This window comes from Pyrus communis, chromosome 10 (genome assembly GCF_041283825.1).
Source record: "Pyrus communis isolate YQ-2024b chromosome 10, ASM4128382v1, whole genome shotgun sequence".
Classification (NCBI taxonomy): Eukaryota; Viridiplantae; Streptophyta; class Magnoliopsida; order Rosales; family Rosaceae; genus Pyrus; species Pyrus communis.
In genome coordinates, this window is record NC_142574.1 from 9801613 (window position 1) to 9828343 (window position 26731).

A 26731-nucleotide genomic window follows, 5' to 3' on the forward strand; every position below is an offset into this window, starting at 1 on the left:
ATAACCTCATGTATTCTTCGAGCATGACACATTTGGTAATATCGGCACACTTGGTAAGATCTGTAGGCTCACCATGAGAACGCAGATCTCAACAATGTCTTCGACTGGTGGATTGTTCGTTACTCCATATCCTCTAATAAATCAAAGAAAATGTGTTCTCAAACTCAAAAGTGCATACTTCCATCAACAGCTGCGAGAGACCCAAAGCAGGGTAAAGACCCCTGACACGTTAAATGACATCAGTTCCATAACTAATGTTTCCGACAACATACAAAACATTCATCTAAGAAGCAAGAGATGAGACATAAATCAGCCATTGCTACATACAAAACCATCAGACCTATGCTCCATTTGGATCCTATCAAAATGCAATACAACAAAAACTAGAAAGTATCGTGGGTTGCTGTATCGAAACAAAAAGAAAATCAGTCTCATACAATAATCTGTATTTGTCGAGTCCTTCAGTTCTCAATACATACGCAGACAACCTAGAGCATGCTTACACAAAAAGCAACAAAAATTTCAACTTTCTTTACCTTAACATGCTAATCAACCAAATGTCGAAAAACCAATAATAAATATTGAAATCACTGAACCCATCAGAGATTTCACAACTCTAATGAAGGGTCCATTTAATTTCCAAGGATTTGGCATTCCATTGGGACCTGATTCCTTGCAATGCCGAATCCAAATGTAAGGAGGGTCCTCAGACCATACTAAATCATTGAAACTGGGCTAATCTAAGGGCTACCCCCATTAAAAAATCTTGAGAAGTGAAAAAATTGTGTGGGGAAAAGCGAAGCAGCTGCCTGCAGGGCATCTTCCGCCAGCAATCCAAACGCAGACAAATCACTAGAGTGATCCTTGATTGTAGATAGAGCTTGGGTGGAGTCGCTATCAACCATGACCTCCCGTACGCCTAAGCCTTGTGTCACCCGAAGCCCCTCCAACACTGTCAACATCTCAATGTGTAACACAGACCCAACGCCCTCTTTTCTCCAAGCCCCAGCTGCTATGAACCTGCCATTCCAGTCCCTGATAACCACGCCCACCCCACCCAAGTTATGCACCAACCGAATAGCTCCATCCACATTAATCTTGACCCACCCCTCTGTAGGATCTTTCCATTTGACTTGAACTGGTTGTTATGTTACTCTCGGCTGCAAGCTAGCCAATTTAAAGGATTGATGCCAAGTAACACCCACTGGACCACCTCCAACACGTTTGCCCTCCCAAACCAAGGAGTTTCTCCTCCTGCCACAACGCCCAAAGCAACATACAGAATAATTCAAAATTAGTACCTTTATGTTCCACAAGAGATAGCAGCCACTCCCATTTCGAAACTCCGTGTAATGTCAAGAACGCAATCCAAAGGGGGAAGCAAACCACACTGCCCTCGCGAAACTACAATCCCTGAACACGGTCTAACCTTACTCCTTTCTTCGCGAGATTTATTTTAGTCGAGAGAATGCCCTGACTAACTTTCTAGGTAAATACTTTCACCTTGGGAGGGATTTCAGCCTTCCAAATTAATTTACAAAGAGCTGAATAAGGATTACTCTCAGAATTAAACGTAGAAGCGCTAAGAGATGGAGATTCCACAATCCTTCTAGTAACCTTATAACCACTTTTGAGTCGATTAGCTAACACCTAAGGCTAAGATACATTTATTTTGCTTCTTGGTCCTCAGCCCCAATCTTCTCAGCTAGTTCCTCATTATCACTACAAAGAAAGAGTATCTTTCTTTGTAGTGATAATTTGGTATTAGAGCCGGATCTGATGAGGACCCGGACTGGGATGTGATAATTTAGTATTAGAACCAATCCTTGGGCGGAAGTGTGCCGATGAGGACGTCGGGCCCCTAAGGGGGATGGACTGTAACATCTCACATCGTCCAGGGGAGTGAATCCTATAAGCCTTATATGTATATTCTCATCTCTACCTAGCACGAGACCTTTTAGGAGGTCATTGGTTTCGGGTTCCATGGGAATTCCGAAGTTAAGCGAGTAGCGCGCGAGGTCACTTCCATGATGGGTGACCCATTGGGAACCAGAATTGAGTCTGGAATGTGATGGGAGACGGGGCCGGGATGTGACACATAGCTTATACACAAACTAACTGTATTCAACTAAGCAATTCCTAAATAGTTTTAGAATCCTTTTCTTTTTTGATATATTCAACCATGACTTTAAAATTTTATTATCTCTCAAATCCTTCTCCGTATACATAACCATACACTCAACCAAACCCTCAGGGGTCTTCTAAATTCTTCCCAAGCCATCAAGTTATTATGGGGTGAGGTGTATTTAATTGAGATTTTGAGAAATTTTAATAGGTTTATAAATTCAAGTTTTTGATGGAGTTTAATTGCTTTCTAGAGTTTTAATATAAAATTTTAAGTGAATCACTCAAATTCTTAGGAGAAGAAGTGTGATTTATGTGACATCCCGTCCCGGAAATATCGAAACGCACATGTGAAATTACAATTTTACCCCTAGTTTGTTTTCGTTATGTTTTTGGTTACTTGGTGTGGTGTTGGCAGGTACTGGGCCACACACACACACTGTCTCACTCTCCCTCTCCCTCTGTCATTTTTCCTGTCTCTCTCTCTCTCTCCCCCGAGTCCTCTATTCTTCTTCTTCTTCCTTCGACGTACGGACAAACACACAAACCACCAAATCCTCACAGATCGAGGGAACCAAGGACACAGTTGAGCTCGTGAGGTCGAGGGGAACACAGCCATACCATTTTCAGGTGAGAACTCCGACGTTTTCACGTCGATTTCATGAACTCCGATTTGTGTACTGTTCATGCAAAAATTATTCATTGAGTTTTTGGGATTTCTAAGCTCGTAGGTAGCTTGGTGGTGTCACGGGGAGCCTAGGAGTGTTTCGTTGGAGGTGTTTTGACGTCGGAGAAGCTTGTTTCGAAGTTGACCGAGTTTTGAGTTTTGAGACAGGTATGTTCCCGTGGTTTTTAGCCTTTAAAGGTAGTCTATCGTGATTCTACTAGTCCTAAGCTTCATGTTGGTTTAAGAATCATGAAAAATGGTTGAGAAACGAACGAGAAAACACGATTTGAGCTCTAGATGCAGCCGTACAGGTCACATTAGGTGACTCCGGCTGCCAGATTACATGATATTGATATGTTTATACTTGGACACTTGCATATCATTATGAGATTTCGGCATGGCATATTATTTGAGCATGTTTGGCATATGTATTATGTGTATATATTTTCTGGGAAGTATACAGGTTTTACTGCGAGGGGTTAGAAAGTATTTTAGAAATGGTTTTAGAAAGATTTGTTTTTGCCCACTCACGCTTTTGTTTTGCGCCCCTCCAGGTTCTAGTTGAGTAGCAGTTTCGGTGGTCTCCCAGAGGATTATTCCGGCTTTTCTGACAGATACTCACCAGCGTAGGGTCACCTTCGGGTGTACTTTTGTCGCAACTTTTCTTTTGGACTGCTATAGTCTCGCTCTGAATTTGTATCTCGCTACGTTAGCACTTGTTCTAGGACTTTGTATGCTAGTTTTTATTTATTCGTACTTTTATATTACTGTTCTATTAGCTTCCGCACGTGCACATGGCTACATCACCTTCGTGTGATGGCCAGCACACCCTGATCTCGGTCGGGGTGTGTCAGTTTGGTATCAGAGCCTAGGTTTGGCAGTCCTGTGTCTGTGTGAGTATTCTAATGGTCTTGGTGTCTTCTGTCAGAATTATGCCGCCTCGTCGGGAACCACGTCGCTCTTCTGAGTCTAGTTTCCCCGATGTTGCTCAGTTGGGGGAAGTTTTTGCTACAGCCCTTCAGTCTGTGATGCGCCCTCCCCAGAGGACTCCTCTGGAGACTATGTACAATCTGAAGTTGGATAAGTTCAAAGGTAGTGAGGGCCACGAGGGCGCAGAGCGTTGGCTAGAACACATTGAGAAGACTTTCCGTGTGTTACATAATCAGGGGAACCTTCCTATGGAGAGGTGGGTCGAGACGACCTCATGGTTTCTGGATACGGAGTCTGCAGCTTGGTGGGAGCAGGAGCTTCGTAGGTTGACTCCAGATCAGAGGACTGATTGGAATGTTTTTACGGATTTGTTTAAGAGGAGGTACGTGCCCCCTGAGTACATCGATCGGAAGAAGCAGGAATTCACCGAACTGAAACAGCGGAAGATGACGGCGAATGAGTACTACCGCAAGTTTACCGATCTGTCCCGCTACCATCCTGATGTTGCTGGTAATCCAGCAGAGATGCTCCGTCGTTTCCGTTTGGGCACCAGGAAGAGGTGGCGTTCTATGGCAACTGTTGTCCACAGCGAGACCTACCAGGATTTCTACGAGATATTATTGAGGATAGAGGATTCTGAGAACATGTCGAGCGACAGTGAGGAAGAAAAAGACGGCAATCAGAAGAAGGACGACAAAGGTAAAGGTCAAGCATCGCTCGGGCCCCGTCAGACTCAGAACTTCAAGAGGGGTGGTGCTAGCTCGAGTTCTTCAAGTGGTGGCTTCAGTGCCACTGGACAGGGTCGTGGAGGTAGATTTTCTGGTGGTGCTAGAGGCCAGAGGCAGGGCGTTGGTGGTCGAGGCCGAGCCCCTATTTGTCGCAGGTGTAACAACCGGCATTTTGGCGAGTGTAGGCGTGGTAGCAGTGGTTGCTTCACGTGTGGACAGGTGGGACATAGAGCCGCGAATTGTCCCCAGGGTCAGCCGCAGAAACCGCAACAGACTTTTATGCCACCACCTGCACCGCTCTAGCAGATCCAGGGTCCGACTAGTTACGGCCAGACGGGTCGAGGTGGTGCTTACCACTATCAGGGTGATGCTGTTCCATATGCTCCGGGGCAGTATCAGTATCCCCAGGATCCCTATTCCCAGGGTGGCTATCCTCAGTATTCGGGCGGCTATATGCCGTATCCTCCAGCTCCAGTAGGTGGCTCTCAGTGGTACCAGGGAGGACAGTATCAGCAGGGTGAGATTGCCACTAGCAGTGCAGGGTCTTCGAGACAGTCGGGTCAGCCCAGTCAGGGGCGTGGTGCTCAGGGACGCGGTGTTCAGGCGAGCAGAGGCCGCGGCGGACGTCAGCAGGGCCAGGGGCGTCTTCACAATATTTCTCTGCAGGACGCTCAGAACAACCCAGACTTGATTATAGGTACGTTAAACATTCTTGGTTGTTTTGCTAGAGTCTTAATTGATTGTGGAGCTACACATTCCGTAATTTCTCATACATTTGCTCAAGTGACGCAACCTCGCCCCACACCTCTAGGGTACGATTTAGAGTTCGCTATGCCTAGAGGAGAGAGATGTGTTATAGATTGTGTGTACCCAGGATGTCCAGTGATGGTCGAGGGTGTTGTTTTATCAGCTGATCTTATCCCGTTAGATATTGTCGACTTTGATGTGATTTTGGGCACGGATTGGTTGCACTTCTATCGTGCCAACATTGACTGTTACGGGAAAGTAGTTACATTTCACCGTCCTGGACTACCTGTGGTTACTTTTGTGGGTGAGCAGAGTGGGGTGAGACATGGCGTTATCTCAGCTTTGCGAGCGAAAAAGTTATTGTCTAAAGGTTGCCAGGGGTACCTAGCACATGTGGTGTTAAATGAGGCCGCTCCTGGTAGAGTTGAGGATGTGAGAGTGGTCAGACACTTTCCTGAAGTTTTCCCCGAGGATTTACCTGGTCTGCCCCCAGATCGAGACGTGGAGTTCACCATTGAGTTGCTTCCAGGTACTAATCCTATCTCTTTAACTCCTTATCGTATGGCTCCCGCGGAGTTGAGGGAATTGAAGGTTCAGTTGCAGGAGTTAGTGGATAAGGGATTCATTCAGCCTAGTACTTCGCCTTGGGGCGCTCCAGTTTTGTTTGTGAGGAAGAAGGATGGAACTTTGAGGCTGTGTATCGATTATAGGCAATTAAATCGGGTGACGATTAAAAACCGTTATCCATTGCCTCGTATTGATGACTTGTTTGATCAGCTGAGAGGTGCTTGTGTATTTTCCAAGATAGACTTGTGGTCTGGGTACTATCAGCTGAAGATCAGTAGGGATGACGTTCCTAAGACGGCGTTCAGGACTCGTTATGGTCATTACAAGTTTCTGGTTATGCCATTTGGGTTGACGAATGCACCAGCTGCTTTTATGGATTTAATGAACCGGGTATTCCAGCCTTACTTGGATAGATTTGTTATTGTCTTCATTGACGATATTCTGGTGTATTCTAAGTCGAAAGCAGAGCATGTTCGACATCTTACTTTGGTGTTGAAGAGGTTGAGGGAACACCAATTGTATGCTAAGTTTAGCAAGTGCCAGTTTTGGTTAGATCAAGTTGTGTTTTTGGGGCACATCATTTCTGCTCAGGGTATTTTGGTGGACCCTCAGAAGGTTGCAGCTGTGGAGAGTTGGGAGCAACCGCGGACCGTCACCGAGGTGAGAAGTTTCCTTGGTTGAGCGGGGTATTATCGGAGATTCGTTAAGGATTTTTCGGTGATTGCCTTGCCACTGACGAGGTTAACGAGGAAGGATGTTAAATTTGAGTGGGATGATAAGTGTGAGCAGAGTTTCCAGCAGTTGAAGCATTGTCTCACTCATGCACCTGTTTTGGCACTCCCAGACGATAGTGGTGATTTTGAGGTTTATAGAGATGCTTCCTTGAATGGTCTGGGATGTGTATTGATGCAGCATGGTAGGGTGATTGCTTATGCTTCGCGGCAGTTGAAACCTCATGAGTTGAATTACCCTACACATGATTTGGAGTTGGCTGCCATCATCTTTGCGTTGAAGTTGTGGAGACACTATCTTTACGGAGAGAAGTGTAGGATCTTTAAAGATCACAAGAGTCTCCAATATCTTTTTACTCAGAGGGAACTTAATCTTCGTCAACGGAGGTGGTTGGAGTTGCTCAGCGATTACGATTGCACGATTGATTATCACCCTGGTCGTGCGAACGTAGTGGCTGATGCACTTAGCAGAAAGTCTCAGGGCCGCATTAATGCGTTGTACGCTAGCCGTATTCCTCTTTTGGCGGATCTGCGTGCGACAGGAGTGAGGTTAGAAGCAGAAGACCGAGATGTGGCTTTACTTGCTAATTTTCAAGTTAGGCCAATTTTGGTCGATCGTGTGCTTGAAGCTCAGGTAGCTGATCGGGAGACTCAAGAACTAATCCAAGCTCGAGAGCAAGGAAGGAGGCGAGACCTCAGAGTTCGTGATTCGGATGGCATGTTAATGCTAAAGGGTAGAATGTTCGTGCCTAATAGTGTGGATTTGAAGAAAAAAATTCTTGATGAAGCACATATCTCGGCTTACGCCATGCATCCAGGAGCTACTAAGATGTATCATACCATTCGACCATTTTATTATTGGCCGGGTATGAAGAGGGAGATAGCCGAGTATGTGAGCAGGTGTGCTATTTGTCAGCAGGTTAAAGCGGAGAGGAAGAATTGTTGCAGCCGCTTCCCGTTCCAGAGTGGAAATGGGAAAATATCACCATGGATTTTGTGTACAAGCTCCCGCGTACACATAATGGCTTTGACGGCATTTGGGTGATCGTTGATCGGCTCACTAAATCGGCACATTTTATTCCAGTGAGAAAGAAGTATTCTCTGAGCCGTTTAGCGGAGTTGTTTATCCCGAAGATTGTGAAGTATCATGGTGTCCCAGTGAGTATTGTCTCGGATCGTGATCCGCGATTTACATCGAAGTTCTGGGTGGCTTTTCAGGAAGCTTTGGGCACGAGACTACTTTATAGTATAACGTATCATCCACAGACGGACGGACAGTCAGAGAGGACTATTCAGACTTTGGAAGATATGTTGCGAGCTTCGGTGCTACAGTTTGGTGATGCTTGGCACCAGCAGTTAGATTTGATGGAATTTGCCTACAATAACAGTTTTCATTCGAGCATTGGCATGGCGCCATTTGAGGCCTTGTATGGCAGAGCTTGTCGCACACCGTTGTGTTGGTCAGAGGTTGGTGAGAGAGTTTTAGTGGGTCCCGAGATTGTCGAGGAGACTACTCAGAATGTTCAGGTAATTAAGTCTAACCTGAAAGCAGCTCAGGACAGGCAGAAGAGTTTAGCTGATCGGCATGCTACAGACAGAGTGTATGAGGTCGGAGACTGGGTATTTCTGAAGCTTTCACCGTGGCGAGGTGTCGTGCGGTTTGGAAAGAAGGGGAAGTTGAGCCCCAGGTACATCGGACCATACGTGGTCACAGAACGAGTGGGTGAGGTAGCTTACAGGTTGGAGTTGCCACCAGAGTTGGCTAGAGTGCATAACGTTTTTCACGTGTCTATGCTCCGACACTATGTTGCTGATCCATCTCACGTGATACCTCCTCAACCGCTTGAGATTAACCCAGATTTGACATATGACGAGGAACTGGTGACGATCATCGATTGGAAAGAGAAGGTTCTAAGGAACAAGACGGTAAAGTTAGTGAAAGTTTTGTGGAGGAATCATTCAGTTGAGGAAGCTACTTGGGAGACAGAAGATCGGATGAGGGATTTGTATCCTCGCTTGTTCTTTGACCACTAGGGGTTGTTACTTGGTTGTTTTGAATTTCGGGACGAAATTCTTTTAAGGTGGGAAGGTTGTGACATCCCGTCCCGAAAATATCAAAACGCACATGTGAAATTACAATTTTACCCCTAGTTTGTTTTCGTTATGTTTTTGGTTACTTGGTGTGGTGTTGGCAGGTACTGGGCCACACACACACACTGTCTCACTCTCCCTCTCCCTCTGTCATTTTTCCTGTCTCTCTCTCTCTCTCTCCCCCGAGTCCTCTATTCTTCTTCTTCTTCCTTCGACGTACAGACAAACACACAAACCACCAAATCCTCACAGATCGAGGGAACCAAGGACACAGTTGAGCTCGTGAGGTCGAGGGGAACACAGCCATACCATTTTCAGGTGAGAACTCCGACGTTTTCACGTCGATTTCACGAACTCCGATTTGTGTACTGTTCATGCAAAAATTATTCATTGAGTTTTTGGGATTTCTAAGCTCGTAGGTAGCTTGGTAGTGTCACGGGGAGCCTAGGAGTGTTTCGTTGGAGGTGTTTTGACGTCGGAGAAGCTTGGTTCGAAGTTGACCGAGTTTTGAGTTTTGAGACAGGTATGTTCCCGTGGTTTTTAGCCTTTAAAGGTAGTCTATCGTGATTCTACTAGTCCTAAGCTTCATTTTGGTTCAAGAATCATGAAAAATGGTTGAGAAACGAACGAGAAAACACGATTTGAAATTTTTCGAGTTTTCCGGCGCTGGCGACGTCGCCGGAGTCTCGCCGGAGAAGGTGACGGAATATTCCGTCAAGTCTGACGGAATATTCCTGACGCCGTTAACGGAATCTATCAAAACTGACAGAATATTCCTAACGGCGTCAGTTGACGCCGTCAGTGTGCGCCGCACGTGCCTGCTCGTGGCCGGCGCGTGTGGCCGTGCCTTGGCAGGCGCGTAGGGGCGCGTGCGGCGGAGGAAATTTTTTCTAAAAATATGGTTGTGATCCTGAGGTTGTGTAGAGCACGTTGGTATATTCATTTGTCCATTTTGAGCAATGTATGAGAAGTTATTACGAGAAGTTGGTTATGTGCTTTAAAGTTAACGTTTTTATAGCTATTTCGCATATAGGTGACACGTACCCCGAGGACGAGCGTGCACACGCGAGGAAGGGGGGCTACGACCCTTCTACATACCAGTGAGTGGGCTTTTGGGTTTTCCGTATATACCTATATACTATATTTTCCCAGAACTTGAATAAATGTTTATTCATTATGCCATGCATTACATTATCGTTTTTCGTGCATCGTTAGGTACGTTATTAGTTGCATATATTTATACATATGCATATTGGGTGCTGTGGACGCACATGTAAGTGCCAGGTAAGCGTTATTGACGTTTATGTTTCAGTAGTGGTTTGAGATAGTTAGAGAGCTCATAACCTGCACCCCCGGTGTTAGTGCTCCCGCCCGTGGCCAGGGCACAGTCCTTCACGTGATGTTCACCTCCCGCACCTTATGCTCACCTTGGATTCAAGGTAGGTGCACAGGCCTGTCGTACAGACCACTTTAGGTGGTTCCGACTCGTAGGTGACCCGCGATTATTCGCCCAGTCTTCACGTGATCGTAGCACTTATTTACACCCAGGCCTGTCGTACAGACCACTTTAGGTGGTTCCGACTCGTGGACAGGTTTAGATATTGAGATTGAGATTTGAGCTCTAGATGCAGCTGTACAGGTCACATTAGGTGACTCCGGCTGCCAGATTACATGATATTGATATGTTTATACTTGGGCACTTGCATATCATTATGAGATTTCGGCATGGCATATTATTTGAGCATGTTTGGCATATTTATTATGTGTATATATTTTCTGGGAAGTATACAGGTTTTACGGCGAGGGGTTAGAAAGTATTTTAGAAATGGTTTTAGAAAGATTTGTTTTTGCCCACTCACGCTTTTGTTTTGGGCCCCTCCAGGTTCTAGTTGAGTAGCAGTTTCGGTGGTCTCCCAGAGGATTCTTCCGGCTTTTCTGACAGATACTCACCAGCGTAGGGTCACCTTCGGGTGTACTTTTGTCGCAACTTTTCTTTTGGACTGCTATAGTCTCGCTCTGAATTTGTATCTCGCTACGCTAGCACTTGTTCTAGGACTTTGTATGCTAGTTTTTATTTATTCGGACTTTTATATTACTGTTCTATTAGCTTCCGCACGTGCACATGGCTACGTCACCTTCGTGTGATGGCCAGCACGCCCTGATCTCGGTCGGGGTGTGTCAATTTAAGAATACTTAAAATGCACTACAAAATCTCTCAAATTCTCTCGAGTTCCCCTAACATTTTAAAATATTTTAAAATCAATTTCTACTTGAATATACCTAAAATGTTATAAACTTTTTTTAAAATTTTGATGGGATACATCTAGACTTTTAGAGAATCACTTAAAATCTTAATTGAATCCTATCTCAAGATCTCAATTGAATACACCCCTGATATCTTTGTTGAATTACAAATCCAATTTTCTCTCAATTAATCAACAATGTATATATCAATGGTGTCGAATTATGAAACCTACCTTCCTCGAAAGTTTTACAATCTGTTTGTTGATATTTCATTATTTCTTCTTGAGTTATCAAGTTAAGGATTGTTTTTAATTATGAATGTAATTTCTTGTCGATTAAATTCGTTGAGAACTAAAACACGAAGATAAGCCATTTAGTATTATGGTTTAGTGATATTCATTTTCAATTGTAAGTGAGAGATCTTAAGTTATATTCTTTCTAAAAGTGAATTTGGACCACATTATTGTTAACTCATTGTGAGGCATAACCTACCATCTTCCCGTTAATATAAATAATAGTTTTTGTTCAAAAACACCAAGAGAAATAAGTTTTGTTTTTTTTTTTTTTTTTTGAACAAATGATATTAGCTACACTAAGAGAAGAGAGTGAGCTTAGTCTCACAATGAGTTAACAATAATGTGGTTCAAATTTGCCTTTACATAAAAATCATACCTAAAATCTCTCATTTACAAATGAAGAATAATATCATTAGATCGTAGGTGAAGAGAAATAAATTTTAGACAAGATAAATTTTTTATTTTTTAAAGAGGTGGAAAAAAATATGCAACTTTATCATTGAATAATATAAGATTCTTCGCTTCAACTTCTTACAGAAGTTTACATATATACGAGGGAGAGTTGGAGACGGCCAGCACCAATAACATCAATACATCAATATACAGCCTTTAAGAGAGGGAATCTTCATTTAAAAAAAAAAAATAGGGATATTTTCTTAACTATTAGATTTGATTTTCATGAAATTTTGTGGTTGAAATTAAATTATAGGTTATAAAATCTCAACTGAAGGATTTCGTTAAAATCAAATCTAACTGTTAGAAACTTATATTTAAAAAAAATAATAGGATCCCTTCCTTAAAGCTTCGTATCAATATATATATATATATATATATATATGTATATATAAATATATAGACACACACAAACGCGCCGAAATTAAAAACCCCGCGAGACGTGGACGCGCATAGGCAAAGGCACCAAAAGTCTGGAAAAATAAAAAAAGAGGAAGAAAGAAAAAAAAAATTAACGATCACCGTCACCGTCACCGTCGTCGTCGTCGTCCCTGGTGTTCTTACACCTCATCAAAAACCATCTTCTTCTGAAAATTCATGAGGGTTCGACCTCGACCTATCAGCCGCCCTAATTCGAAACGCGCCGTTTCACCCTCCTAAATTCCCATCTTCAAACCCTAATTCCACAAATTTCCAACTCAATTCCGAATTTCTCCGCCGTCATCGTAGTCCGTGGCCATGTTTCCGTGGAACATCGCGAAGTCAGCGGAGGCGATGTTCTCGCGGTGGGCCGTGAAGAGAGTATGCAAGTTCCTGTTGAAGAAGAAGTTGGGGCAATTCATATTGGGCGACATCGACGCCGACCAGCTCGATGTCCAGCTCTCCGAGGGCACCATTCAGCTCAACGACCTCGCGCTTAACGTCAATTTTCTTAATCAGAAGGTACGCACCCGCGCTTTTCTGTGTTTCGTTTTGGTATTAGCTCGTGTTTGGCTGCCAAGAAAGTAAAAGTAAAATAAACTATGTTACTCTCGTTTTTCTTTCTAAACATGTGAATTTTGCCTCACCTGAGGTAGCTGAAGTTTGAAACCCGAATTCGGAGTAGTCTCGGTTTGATAATTGTTTAGGGATTTTGTGAATTTTAAAATAATTCCACACAAAGCTATAGTTTTGAATGGAAACTGTTATTAGCACTCCAATAATCGCAATCTACACTCCTTACATTTGTATTTTTCTTTCTAAATATAGAAAGTTTGAAGTGCAAAATGAGAATTTTGGAGTGCCAATAACAGCTCCCTTTTGAAATATGCAGAATTGATGTTTATAATGATATGAATATGGATACTGCTATTTTAAGTGGAGTAACTTGCATGTTATATTTTGCTGGGGTTTAGAAAACTATTATACTTTTGTTAACTGCGTCTTAAGTTATGTTTGATGTTTACATGGAATTGTTAGAGTTTAATTGTTGTCTTTGGCAACTCTTTTCTTTCCCTGCAGTTCGGTTCAGCAACATCCGTGATAATAAAAGAAGGATCTATTGGCTCCCTGGTAGTTAGAATGTCTTGGAAGGGCGAAGGTTGCGAGGTTGAAGTGGATGAACTTGAGCTGGTGTTAATTCCATGCGCAGAGTATAACTCACCAGCTAGTGCCGAAAGTTGTAACATCGATAAGGATGGCAACCCAGGGAAGTTAGATGGTGACATGGCAGACGATGGTGCAAAATCTGCTTCCAGGGATGTGCATGAAGGTGTTAAAACAATTGCAAAGATGGTAAAGTGGTTTCTCACGAGCTTCCATGTAACCATAAAAAGGTTAATTGTTGCATTTGATCCTTGTTTAGAGAAGGATGGAAAGACATTAGGGTGTTCCTCAACCTTGGTGCTCCGAATTTTAGAAACTGAATGTGGAACATGTGTTTCTGAAGATGATAGTCAAAATTCTGATGTAAGATTTGACAACTTTCTTGGGATTAGTCAATTGACCAACTTTGTCAAGTTTCAAGGAGCATCACTTGAACTGCTTCAAATGGATGATGCTGATAATCAAACGTGCATTCCGTGCCAGTCAGAAAGAACATTTGATGAATTCTTTCCAGGGTGCCGTCCACCGGGTGCTACCACACCAATATTGGTTGGGAAAAGAGGTGGATTTTCAGGGAATATAAGATTAAGCATACCTTGGAAGAATGGGTCTTTAGACATCCGTAAAGTAGACGCAGATGTTTTTATTGAACCTGTAGAATTAAGATTTCAGCCCAGCACAATTAAATGGAGTTTACTTGCTTGGGAAAAATATAAAAGTCTGGTGAAAGACAGGAGCAATCACAAACCAGCAGATTCTGTTTATCTTGATTCAACATCTCACTGTATTTCACCAAGGTCATTTTATTCTACAGCAGATAAGGTGACCCAAAGTTGTGGTAGTTTTCACACTGAATCCTCTTCTTTTACACTACAAGAATCAGTGGCTGAAGCTCTGCTACCTAGGCCACATATTATATCAGATTGGGTACCCTTTTTCATCCATCAAAATAATAGGGATGGTATGGAAGAACTTGATTTTGGAGCAAGGTCAGTATCATTCTGCTATCAGTGTTTTCATCAAGGAACCGCTGTTGACATAGTTTTCAGATACGTCTAGGGTTGTTTAATTTATTAATATCTTTTATCTGTTTCTTTTCATTTGGTTATCATGTTGATCTGGCAAAAAAAGTTATTTGTTGTCCTATTGCTGAACATAACATATAAATCAAGCTACTTGTTACAAACTTTACAAACTTTACACATCTTATTTGTCTGTATTTTGAATGTTTTGGTCTTTGTGCAGTGTGGATCAGTTTTTTGAATGTTTTGATGGAATGAGAAGTTCCCAATCAGCATTAGGTAACAGTGGGATGTGGAACTGGACGTGTTCTGTTTTCACTGCTATCACAGCTGCATCAAGCCTTGCTTCTGGATCTTTGTATGTTCCACCTGGTAGTGCAATATCAACCCTATTAACCTAGAAGTTTTAAAGTAAATTACTTAGTTGCATATCTACGTTAATATTTTTTTGGGTAAGTTGTATAAAAATTAAAAAAACTGCATCAGTAATCATTGAAATGTCAGGAATATTTGTGGTGTCAAGTTGTTGTACCCAGATTGTTGAACTCAGTTTGAAACTTTGCATAAAATTGACTATGTTTTAATTGCTTTTAGATATATGATATCTAACATTTCCATTTAGGAAGAGCATGAAAGAAAGTTAAAAAATACGTGAAAATATAGTTTTCTTCTGGAGATATACAAGCACTTGATCTGTTGAGTCTTTAGATGTTACAGTCTCCGATATTTCTCTATGCTAGTAAAGTTTTCATACTGTGTATCTTTATTTTCTTCTAGACATTTGTCACTGGAATTTTGATTTGAATCTTTGTCTACAGAACAGCAGCATGTTGAAACAAATCTTAAAGCAGCTTTAGCTGGGATTTCTGTCGTATTTTCATTTCAAGATGAAAAGCAGACGCATTTTTGTGATTCTAAGGGGGTTGATTCAGATGTTCTGTACCTAGGTGCAGAGTGCCGAGACATCCTTCTTGTTACGCAGGTAATACCTGTGCTTGGTGAGCATTTTAGCTTTTGAGTTTGATATCTATGATATTTACTTGTTATCTGGTTCTACATGATTGTCAGCAACACTAACTTGAAACATCTGATAAGGTCCACAGGTATGCCCTCAAGAGATAAGGTTCAAAGGAACAATGAAGTATATTGAGGTTGCTAATTACTCAAGTTACAAAGAAGATACCCTTGAGTTTGGCTTTCAAGGGTCTAATACCAATATTAATGGCCGTACTCTTTTGGTTCAACATCTTCAAGCTGATGTTCAAAGTGTCCTTCCTCTGCATTCCTCATCTTCTGAAGATTCGGTTGAAGAGGTTCCATTTGGGTACAAGAATGATGTTGTCAGAACTACGTTGCTTAAAACTTCAGGTGTTACTCACTGTCAGTTTACTGTGAGTTCAAGTACATCAAATGTGAGTTTATGTGGGACAACATCATTTTCACTGAAACTGCCACATCTTGTTTTTTGGGTGGACTTCTCCTTGCTAAATATGCTATTAGAACTGTCCAAGGAAGTTGGAAAGCCTGTCAAAACGAATGGTAATCAGACTGAGTTTCCTTCTGAGATCTCCAATAAGAAGCATGGATCATCTCGTGGGGATCTTAGAAGATCTTCTAGTCATGTTAAGACCTTGTCTTCAACAGATACTCTGCGAGGTGATATATTGATTCCTAATGCAAGGATAATTCTCTGTTTTCATAAAGGTGGTAAAGATGTTAGAGGCTTCTGTTCCTGGGACCAGTTTATTGCTCTTGAGTTTTCTTCACCATCAAATTTTAACAAAGGTGTTCAAGACCATGGCCCAACTTTAGATGCAAGGTCGGATAAAAGGTATTCTTCAACAGCCACATGTTCTTTACATTTGAATGTTGGTAATCTGGACATTTTCCTTGTCAGTCCTGCAAGCAAGGATATTGCTGGAATCAGCTCTGGAAACATGCAGAGGCAGACATTTGCTGCAAAAAATATAATGTCCGTCCGCAACAGTACATGCCGTCTTTCTGTTATTAGTATGCTTTGGCAGGAGGGTTATGTGACTGGTCCTTGGATAGCAAAGAAAGCCAAGTGCTTAGCTGGTTTTGAGGAATCAAGGAGCATCTCTAAATTTGTCGGAAAGGATCATGAATTTGCTTCAGTATCAACTGTGAAAGATTTGCAAGATTTGAATTCCCAAACTCGACAGGAGATTATCTTGAGCTCAGCGTTTTTCCTATGTGTTTGTCTACCCTCTGTTTCAATAAACCTAGACTATTCTCAATATGAAGGTTTATATTGTCTTTTAGATCAAATGATAAATGACTTAAACACGGATTGTGGTTCAGTCAATGTTAAGGAAGCATCTTCCGCGTCTCAGACATCTATCCTTGTTAACTGTGATTTTGCTGAAATTTTGATTAGCCTGGATGTAAAGGAGATTGTCAAAAGCTCAATACAGAGTGAACTTCCTGGTTCGTGGCATCAGCTAAAACTGAAAATTCAGAAGCTAGATATGCTTTCTGTCTCCAATATTGGAGGTATATCAGGTGCCAATTTTTTCTGGCTGGCCCATAATGAAGGCAGATTGTGGGGTTCTGTAACTGGTGTTCCTGATCAGGAGTTTCTTCTGATTGCGTGCAGCAACTCAACATTGAAACGCGGTGATGGAGGGGGCTCTAATGCATTATCCTCCAGGCTAGCTGGTTCTGATATTGTACATTTGTGGGATCCCAAAAGTTTCCATGGTTCTACATCTGTAACTATCAGATGTGCCACAATTGTTGCATTAGGTGGTCGCTTGGATTGGGCAGATGCACTATACTCCTTTTCCATTATTCCTTCTGAAATTGAAGCGGACAAGTGTAACAAAATGGATGAATGTAGTGCACCTTGTGGATCTTCCTTTGTTCTTAACTTGGTTGATATTGGATTAAGCTATGAGCCCTACCTCAAGAATGTGGTGATAAGGAGTGAAGCTTCAGATTCTGAGCCCATTTTTTCATATGTCAAGGAAGAGACGGGTGAGGAACATGTTTCTTGTCTTTTGGCTGCATCTTCCTTGAATCTTTCAAACTCAATGACGGCTGGCTCAGTGGAAACTGATTACAGAATTAGAGTGCAAGATCTTGGGCTTCTTCTCCGTGTAATGTCAAAGCCTGAGGATGTTGGTGGCATTTATAGTGTACAACATCTACACAAGATCGGGTATGTTAAAGTTGCCAGGGAGGCACTGGTTGAAGCAATTTTGAGAACTAATTGTAATAATGGCCTTCTCTGGGAGGTAGAATGTTCAAAATCTCATATCTATGTGGAAACTTGCCATGACACCATGTCCAGTCTGTTTCGTTTAGCTGCCCAACTTCAACAGCTATTTGCCCCTGATGTGGAGGAATCAGTTGTGCACTTGCAGACTAGATGGAATAAGGTGCAGCAGGAACAAGAGAGCAGAGGTTTTCATGATGAAGCAAGGAACTGTGGTAGTGATTCTTTTCAAGCAACTTCTCAATTGCACACTTCTGGTGCAGTTACAGAGAGTGAAACTCAGTTGGTTGGGTTAATGGATGAGATATGTGATGATGCATTTCTCTTGGATAAGAATCAGACCTGCCATTCTGAGTCACAAATTTGTATCTCATTTGACCAAGACCTTGGAGAGGCTCATTATTCGGGCATTGCAACTCCTGATATTCTCTCTCTTGGTGCACCTTATGATGGGTCAGTGCCTGAACCAGAGTTGGAAAGTAGTCAAACATCATTTCTACAAGAAGGTAGTGTTCTGGAGTTAATAGAAGGGTATTGTTTATCTGATTTACGGCCTCTCTCGGAATTATCTGCCAACAGACAATCATCGCATGAGATTCTAAAATGCAAATCCAAGAATTTCATAAATGGAGATGTTGGAGGAGAAAGTAATGGATGGTATGGTACTTCCATTCGAGTTTTAGAAAACCACATTCCTGAAGCGAGTGAAAATAGCATGAAAGAATCTGTAGAAGACAATCTTCCTTTTATTGAAGGTACAAAGTGCAATGATTTTGGAAAAGCCATTGGACGTGTACTTCTTAAGAACATTGATGTTAGGTGGAGAATGCTTTCTGGGTCAGACTGGTGCGATTCTAGAGCAACTGGTCAGCGATTGGTGGATTTTAGTGGAAGGGATGCTACTGTATGTTTAGAGCTTGCACTATCCGGAATGGAGTTTCAGTATGACATTTTTCCTGTCGGTGGAATCTGTGTATCTAAGCTTTATCTTTCAGTTCAAGATTTTTATGTATATGACAGGAGCAAAGATGCCCCTTGGAAACTGGTAAACCTGCTATATGCTTTCACACCAAAATTTACTTTTTTGTGCTTTACAGAATTGATTAATTATCTTTTACCTTTTTTGTTTGGAAGGTACTCGGATATTATCATTCAAAGGACCGACCTCGAAAATCATCTTCAAAAGCATTCAAGCTGGACTTAGAATCTGTCAGACCAGATCCCTTAACTCCTCTTGAAGAATATCGGTATTCCTTCTGCTTTATATTATAATTAGCGCTTGGTTAAGTTGGTTTTACAAATCTGCTTCATTGATGGTAATGTAACAGTATTATTTGAGTCTTGATTCTTATATTCTTTCCTTTTAGGTTACGTGTTGCACTCCTTCCCATGCGATTGCATCTTCATCAGTCCCAACTTGATTTTCTCATTAACTTCTTTGTGGCCAAGAGCTCTTCAACTGATCAGTCTTCGGGTGGTCGTCAAGATGCTGATGGTTCAAAAATCTTGCCAGCAAAAAGTAACGATGTTTTAGGGCATATCATTGGAGAGGAGGCATTTCTTCCTTATTTTCAGGCAAGTTGTTTCCTTCTCCCTGGTGTTCTTTGAGTTTTAGCTTTCAACCTAAATGTAACTTTCAGCTTTATGTGTGTTTGCATGGGAAATATCAGTCTTGCTTGATTAAGCCTTGTTGGCTGATATTAGTTGAAGCAGAATTCTTTGATTAAAAGATCAAGCAAGAAATCTCATGTAATTAATAGAGTTGATTCTAAAGAGTAAATACAGATTGTAGGCAGTAGATTTGCAGCATTCATATTTGACTTATTGTATTTGGTTTCATACTTGGTCTAGATAGTTTGTTGCTATATATATCCTCTAATAATTTGGAGAATAACATTTTAAACTTGCCTTTTCCCAGTAAATTGGGTTAACTGCATTATTTTCATTTTTTGAGACTGCTGATGTCCTCAAATATGTATTACCATTGAGCATGTTTGAAGCCAATCTCCATTGTAATGATTATATCCTCTTTGCTTAAGAGGAAGAAAAACGAATGGGAAAATAGAGAAATACATACAAAAGAGTGGTATCAAATTTTTCTGTGTAGTTCATAGAAGATAATAGATCCTGAGAGAACTGGCGCTCAGGTAGGGGGTGATGCCCATAAATTTTTATGCTCTTAAATGTAAAGTATGTGAAGGGACGCACTAGTTTGTGTCTCTTTTCAACTCGCAGACAGCGCTTTGTAGGCTGTGAGTAGGTTGAAACTGATTAGTTGATGGTTCTTTATTAGAAATGAGAATAGTGAAGCAAGCTGATATCCAATTTGTTGTCTTTGCTGCCTGTGCATTTCTAGGTTGCTCTGATTATGTCAATTTTCAATATGTTCATTTTTAGAATTTATGCCTTGTGATTTTTCTAAATGATGATGTGAAAATACATGTTCAAACTGCTTACATTTTCGTTTTTTTCCCCTTCAGAAGTTTGATATATGGCCTATTCTAGTTCGGGTTGACTACAGTCCCAGCCGTGTTGATCTGGCAGCATTAAGAGGCGGGAAGTATGTAGAACTTGTAAATCTTGTCCCGTGGAAGGTAAATGCTTTGCTTCTTATGTTGACATTGTGAGGTTATGTACAAGGGTATAAAAAGGCTATACTTGATACTTATTCGTCCTCGTAGAGCTGATTGTGAAAAGAGAGAAAATTGTTACATAATCTCATTAAGGATGCTATTCTTTGCTCCTGGTATTGCTTCCCATGATTTTTATTGTTCTTCCATGTAAACCATGACTCCATGATTCTGCCGCTTCTGTTTGGTTGACATTAAACTTCTAACCTTTTTATTTTTCCTATCCAGTATGCAAAGTTGAGCCATGGATCTAAAAATTTTAATGTGACTTATTTTTTTTGTTTTTTTGTCTTTATTTTATGCTGCTTGTTCTATCTGTTAGTTTGATTCAAGAAATTGGAGTTTTAGTTTCATTTTTCTTTTATAAAAAGCTTGGAAAATTTGTATATACCATTTACTGGAGGTCTGTAATTCTGGGATTAATAGAGTAAACAGAATGGTTTGAATGACGCCCACTCGATATAAATGTATATACCCCATGCACACAAACAAGCACATGCATATTTTTATAGCTCTAAAAACTTCAACGAAGTGGGATATAACTTTTAAAAACTTTTAAGAAGTGCAATATTTATAAATTTGTAAGCAATTGAGATTTCCTTTTTTTGTTTTTTTTCTGCTACTCGGTCCTAGTGTTCATCTTGTTGTGCTTCTCTTTCAAAATCTTGGTATCTAATTATCTGATCTTTGTGTTCCATTGCCTGTGTTTAAATTCTTCTTTTCATTGAAATTTACTGAGGAACTTATTGGCCATACTTTCACAAATAAATGCAGGGCGTCGAGCTACAGCTCAAGCATGTTCATGCTGTTGGTATCTATGGCTGGGGTAGCGTATGTGAGACGATTGTAGGAGAGTGGCTAGAAGATATTTCTCAAAATCAGGTTTTAGTGACTTTACCTTTACATTTTTTGGAATTCTGCCCCCTTTCAAATGCTAGTGTATTTATAACAAGTTACTGTATTTTGATAATGTAGGTTCGTAAAATACTGCGAGGTCTTCCAACTATTCGGTCATTGGTAGCAGTTAGTTCTGGTGCAAGGAAGTTGGTTTCTTTGCCAATTGAGAGTTATAAGAAAGACAAGAGACTACTTAGGGGAATGCAAAGAGGTAAGTTTATTTCATTCAAATGTTTTCCTTCTGTAAACATGTGCATGTCAGTCAAGTTGTTCATATTTTAGTTGAACTATGTAAAAACAATAAAACAAAAGAAACAAAATAGCTCCTAAATTTGATCCTTGAGTCAAGGTATATACAGTGTCAATTAACTGAGTTTAGATAAATGAGTTCTTTCTGGTTATTCAACAGTATATAAAGCCGTGTTGTCACTTGTCACTGGGATATTTTCATTAATTAAATAATTTAGTATTCATGACAGTCTACTTGCTTCCAGGTACAATTGCATTTCTTAGAAGTATTTCTGTTGAAGCTGTTGGACTTGGAGTACATTTGGCCGCTGGGACTCATGATATTTTGCTCCAAGCGGAATATTTACTTACAGGCATTCCTTCTGCGCCATGGTCTGTACCACATAAAATGAAAACCAATGTTCGATCAAATCAACCTAAAGATGCTCAACAAGGAATTCATCAGGTGAATATTCCAACCTTGGTAGTTGCTCCTAAACTCCCAACAGTGGGGGAGTAAAATTGTAGTTCTTTCAAACTCCGAAATTTCAACCCAGAGCTGTTCTGTTGGGATCAAACTCGATATAAAAGAAAATGATCCTGAAAACAAGTTAATTGTCTCTCTTTGACAGGCTTATGAAAGCCTTAGTGATGGCCTGGTGAAATCTGCTTCTGCCTTGGTCCGGACTCCCCTGAAAAAATACCAGCGTGGAGCTGGTGCAACATCAGCTTTGACAAATGCTGTTCGGGCAGTTCCTGCAGCTGCTATAGCTCCGGCTACTGCTTGTGCTAGTGCTGTGCATTGTGCTCTTCTTGGCTTCAGAAATAGGTTACTCCTGTATTCTTGATTTTGTTTTGTTCATTATGACAATATATAATCATTTCATAATATATTTGACACAGTAATTTCAAAAACCAAGATTTAATGTGGGGCTCGTGTGTGCAGCCTTGATCCTGAGCGAAAGAAAGAGTCCATTGAGAAATATCAGGGTCCCCCCAGCCAAGGGAACAAAAGTAATGGTTTGGTCAAATAATTCTCTGATTAATACTGCTATCTTTTGAGCTGAATATTTCTTGCAGATCCATCACATAGCACATCCCAGATTGGTAGCTTACTTTGTGTTCGTTGTTTTTTTTCTTTTTCTTTTTTTCTATTACTGTAGGTGATTAAACTCATGACTGAAATGTTGAACTACTTGTATTCCTGGAGAAGAGAAGAGATCAGTAATGAGCCATCTATTCTTGCATTAGAACTTACGTATCATGTGAGTTGATCCTTCTGTCCATGTTAAATAAAGGTTTTTGCAAAACACGTTTGTGTGAGTGTGTGGGTGTCTGTCTCTCATATCGGATTTGATTTATAAGGTTTACGATAATGATGTCAGTTGCTTGATTTACAAGGTAGTTACGCTTGGTCTATCAATTGCAGGTGTAGAGTTACCGGAACTATTTACCGGATTCTTTCCATTGGAGCAAGACCATCAGGTAGTTTTGTACAAAATGTAAATGTCCAAATAGTGCCCATAATTCTTAGCTTTCTGTCTGTTGTAAATATTTATTCATTCAATTATTGCATCTCAAGGAGCAAGGTTGCTAGTCAGCAAGATTTGTTGAGGCTTTGTGATAGGATCTTCTCCTCGTAATCGTTTTTCTTGGCTTTTATAAGGCTGTTTCGTCTCTTTCTTGAACAAATCATTCGTTCAGCTATTCGTACATTAGTTTAGTCCGGAGAAAGAATTAACAGCTGCATATACGTGTTTGGCAAGTTAATGATTTGATCTCCAACCGACGCTTGCTCGCCCTCTTGACATGCGGCTCCTGAACCAAAATATTAACAATGATAATCTACACTAGGGAGTAGGGGGCGATTGAGTATCTTGATGTTAATGCGGAGAGCAATGCTTTGATTGCTCTATACGAAAACGAGGCGACAACATAAACAACTCGTATTAAAATATGAACAACATAAAAACAATTGGTAATATGAGTAGTAAATCCGAACATTTCGCAGCAACCTGAAGACTGAAACCCTCGCTCAACCACGTAAGAGAACTGTTAACATGGGATGATGCCGCCATAAAATTTGACTAACTTGACAAGAGTTTGCTCTTGTTTTGGGTCTTAAGGCATGTTTGTGCAGCCATACTCAGAATGAAAATAAGGAGTTTGATTCCGATTATGGATCTATCTTATGTTTACTAAGACATAGAGGAATTAAGACTGTGAGGGGCCACATGAAAAATGGAATTCGGCTCCTCCTTTTGGAGGAATTGGGTTCCTTGGTGGGAGGTCGAAATTGAACTCCAAGAGCCGGAGCCACTCAGGAATACATGAGTCTTACTATTTATCCCCCATGTAGGCAGTTAACGGTTCTCCTAGCTTATTAGGACCTAACGGAAGTGATATTTCCTATATGTTGGGTATTCTTTTGGAATGTATTGAGAGATTGAGACTAATTTGGAATCACACCAAAAGATTGAAGGATTTTAGGTACTTAATCCTAAAGATAAATATAATAATTATGTGATACCCACGTCCAAACATTGTCGTAGACTCCAAATTATAGTGCAAAGCAATATATTTTTATCTTCAAAAATATATGATTATTCTGGATTTTTTCCCTAAGGACAATTGATCGGATTGGTAAAAAAGATAAAGGATCATTTACGAGTCAAGTTTTACAAGTTGTCATGTAAAAGATACAAATTGTTTAGGAGCTTTATGAGCCGAAAATATCAAAACTTAAGCTTGGTTCATTTTTCTAACCAGTTTAATATTGGGAGTTTTAACAAAACACTATTGGTATTGTTCACTTGTAACGAAAAACCACAATTTTACCTTTGCCTGATACTATTCACTACACCATTGTTTGTCATTTTTTATTAAAACTAAAGTTTTTTTAGACTTTTCATTAGTTTTCCCTTTAATATTTTGTTCAAGCGCTCATTTGACGTAGAAAGTGAATTTGAACAAGCCAAAAGCAAGCCGAACTGAAATCGTTTGAGCCGATTCACGGTCCTAAACCACGTGGATGATAAGTGCAATTCCGCCAAAGTTGCACTGTGGTCAAGAGTCCCTTGCTTAAATTGATGCTTGAACAGAATCTAAAGGACTTAAAGGGATCAATCATTTCGTGATTCTTCCTTGAAGAGAGTGGCCATTTGGTTGGAAAGTTCGGTAGCTGTAGCACCCACTTGATCAATTCCCATGACATGAGGGCTTAAAGAAAGGGATGCCCATGTATTTATGCATCACAAGTTCCAAAGGATCATGTAGGACAATGCTAATACTACTAACCTTTAATGCAACGTAGCTAATGAGTTGGGCATTTGAGATACTTCACAAAGATAAAGGAGAAGAAAAGAGAAAAACTGGTTTAAATGATCTGAAATCGAATTTCAGTTGTTGAACTGAACAAAACTATATATCTATGACCTAGCGAAAAGTATCGACAACATACTTAAAACTGATCATTTCAGGAAATGAAATTTGAAAAATGATAATTTGGGCCAACTTGTCAGGAATTATAATGTGAAACAAAAGAAACCACAATCAGATAGATCAACACCATAGATTTAATTACATAAAAACTCAGAGAACTTCTCCATCAACTGCAAACACTTGTACAAAATGGAACAGCCAAATATACCTTCTTCTTGTTGTTCATCATCTTCTACTTCTTTGGAGAAGAGAGGATGAAAATGTTGTCTAGAATTAAATGGAATAAAAAAAATAGAACTGGGAATTGCTAAGCCAAAGAAAAAAAAAAATAGAACTGGGAATTGCGCCAAACCCTAAAACTCATACAATTCCTCATAAAAAACACTCTCTAATATCAATATACCTTAAAAAGTTAGCAGGAATTAATTTTCCTTGCATAAAAATACCAACTTTCCATATCATCAGATTCCATCATCTCTGCAATTGAACCCTCCAAATAGAAATTCCTGCAAACCACAAATCGTACATTAGAGGATTTCGATTAGTTTCCGTGTTACATAAAAACACCAAATCGACAAAAGAAAAAAAAAAGAAAAAAGCATCTTAACTGTTTACCTGGCTGTCCTTGCTAATAAGCACAGCCTCATGGACAAACACAGGCCTCCTCTCTTCAGCAATCCTCTCCAAAACCGAATGACCTCTATCGCCTTTTTTCGGAACAATTTGAGCCCTCTTGAGCCCCAAACGCTCCTTCCATCTGTTCAAACTATTTGTTGCTCTTGGCAACACATCCCCATAATCCTCATCATCAGCAAGTAGCTCATCTCTCAAAGTAGTAGTCTTATTCCCTGGCTGGTTGTTGGTACCATTATCCTTTAAGGGCAACAATGTGCCCTTGAATATGATCTCGTCCGCCGAGATCATACCAAAGTTGTCCACGGAGAATTCGAAATCCGATGAGACGGGTGCTTCTCGGTAGCTTGATTCGTGCTTGATGGCCTGTTGAGTGTCTGCAAAGTCATTGGAGAAGGAGATTCTAGGATCCATTAGAGCTAATTAGATAGAGAGAAGTGTAGGTGCAGTACTACTAATAATACTACTACCAGTGAGTGAAGGATGCAAAAGGGTTATGTTGCGAATTGTTAAACATGATTAAGCATGGCAATGAACGTTGAAAGGATGCCCTAATTATAAAGCCCTTTTAAATTTGTGGATTTACTTGCATACAGTTAGAATCCACATGGAGATGTTTGCATTTATATTAGGGAGAGCTTGTTTTATGCGTATGACTTGTAGACATCTCATGTTACTCAGATTTGTCATCTTTTAAATTAAAAATGCAAGTAAAAAAAGATTTTAATCTCTTTGCATTAGTATAACGTCAATTAGCATTACAGTTTAGTAATATCTTTTTTTTCGGAATGACCAATTCATTACTAAATTATTATGACTTTACATACTGTATTGCTTAATTCAAATTTCACAACGGTAAATACATCTTTGTATTAAAAACAGAAAATACTTTACAGATAATAACTAACATTTCTTTTGCTTGGGGCTGTGGGTGGCCAATCTCATTCACTTGTAAAGAGGGATGAGTGGATGATAATTGATGGAAAAGGTTTCATATTTCCACATTAGTCAAATGTGGCAGACACTTTTATAAGCTTTTTTTTCTTTCTTTTATGCAAAATGGGTTAAATGCTGTGTCAGTCCAAATAAGGAGCATGTGTGACTGTCACATGTCATGATATGGGTGAGATCGCAACTCCTATATGATCTTTCCAACGCAGCCCTTGTCTGGTTTTTTGGTGGTGGTAGAACAAAAAGGAAAAAGAAAATATGAGAATATGTTATTCCCACAGGTTTTTTATTTTTATTATTTTATTGTATTTTTTATATATAAATTCTAAATTTGCACACAACATCATTGAATTAAACATATAACTGCTTGATACTAATTTGAGAATGCCTAGAATTACAAGAAAGGTCAAGTTATCCAACATTGTTTCCTTGAGTTAATTGTAGCTATAGCGGTAAAGAATGTTTACTTGCTCTCACAGTCCTTCAGTCTAGTCATAAATGAAGAGATATGCACACTACATCATCACAT

The 26731-nt window shown here is 40.3% G+C and overlaps 2 protein-coding genes and 1 pseudogene across 4 annotated transcripts; 2 read left to right on the top strand and 1 right to left on the bottom strand.

The window, feature by feature from the left end:
- The first annotated feature begins 3722 nt into the window (after positions 1 to 3722).
- Positions 3723 to 5603, top strand: LOC137712191 (uncharacterized; annotated as a pseudogene).
- Positions 5604 to 11985: 6382 nt separating this feature from the next.
- Positions 11986 to 22777, top strand: LOC148693506 (autophagy-related protein 2-like). Of its 2 annotated transcripts, none has more exons than XM_088677435.1 (15): positions 11986 to 12520; positions 13079 to 14151; positions 14408 to 14556; positions 15003 to 15166; positions 15288 to 18467; positions 18557 to 18669; positions 18790 to 18997; positions 19903 to 20016; positions 20827 to 20934; positions 21028 to 21160; positions 21444 to 21643; positions 21810 to 22006; positions 22124 to 22191; positions 22341 to 22442; positions 22607 to 22777. In XM_088677435.1, exons 1-14 carry the CDS (start codon positions 12317 to 12319, stop codon positions 22346 to 22348), a joined length of 5919 nt encoding a protein of 1972 aa, XP_088533561.1. In that variant the 5' UTR covers positions 11986 to 12316; the 3' UTR covers positions 22349 to 22442; positions 22607 to 22777. The 2 variants fall into 2 exon arrangements, with proteins under 2 accessions (XP_088533561.1, XP_088533560.1); XM_088677434.1 differs by having other exon boundaries at positions 12033 to 12520; positions 22124 to 22197.
- Positions 22778 to 24709: 1932 nt separating this feature from the next.
- LOC148693507 (uncharacterized) lies at positions 24710 to 25889 on the bottom strand. 2 transcript variants are annotated; one of them, XM_088677437.1, is made up of 2 exons: positions 25227 to 25889; positions 24710 to 25124 (listed from the first exon to the last, which is right to left on the bottom strand). In XM_088677437.1, exons 1-2 carry the CDS (start codon positions 25663 to 25665, stop codon positions 25090 to 25092), a joined length of 474 nt encoding a protein of 157 aa, XP_088533563.1. In that variant the 5' UTR covers positions 25666 to 25889; the 3' UTR covers positions 24710 to 25089. The 2 variants fall into 2 exon arrangements, with proteins under 2 accessions (XP_088533563.1, XP_088533562.1); XM_088677436.1 differs by having other exon boundaries at positions 25234 to 25879.
- Between the last annotated feature and the right edge of the window lie 842 nt (positions 25890 to 26731).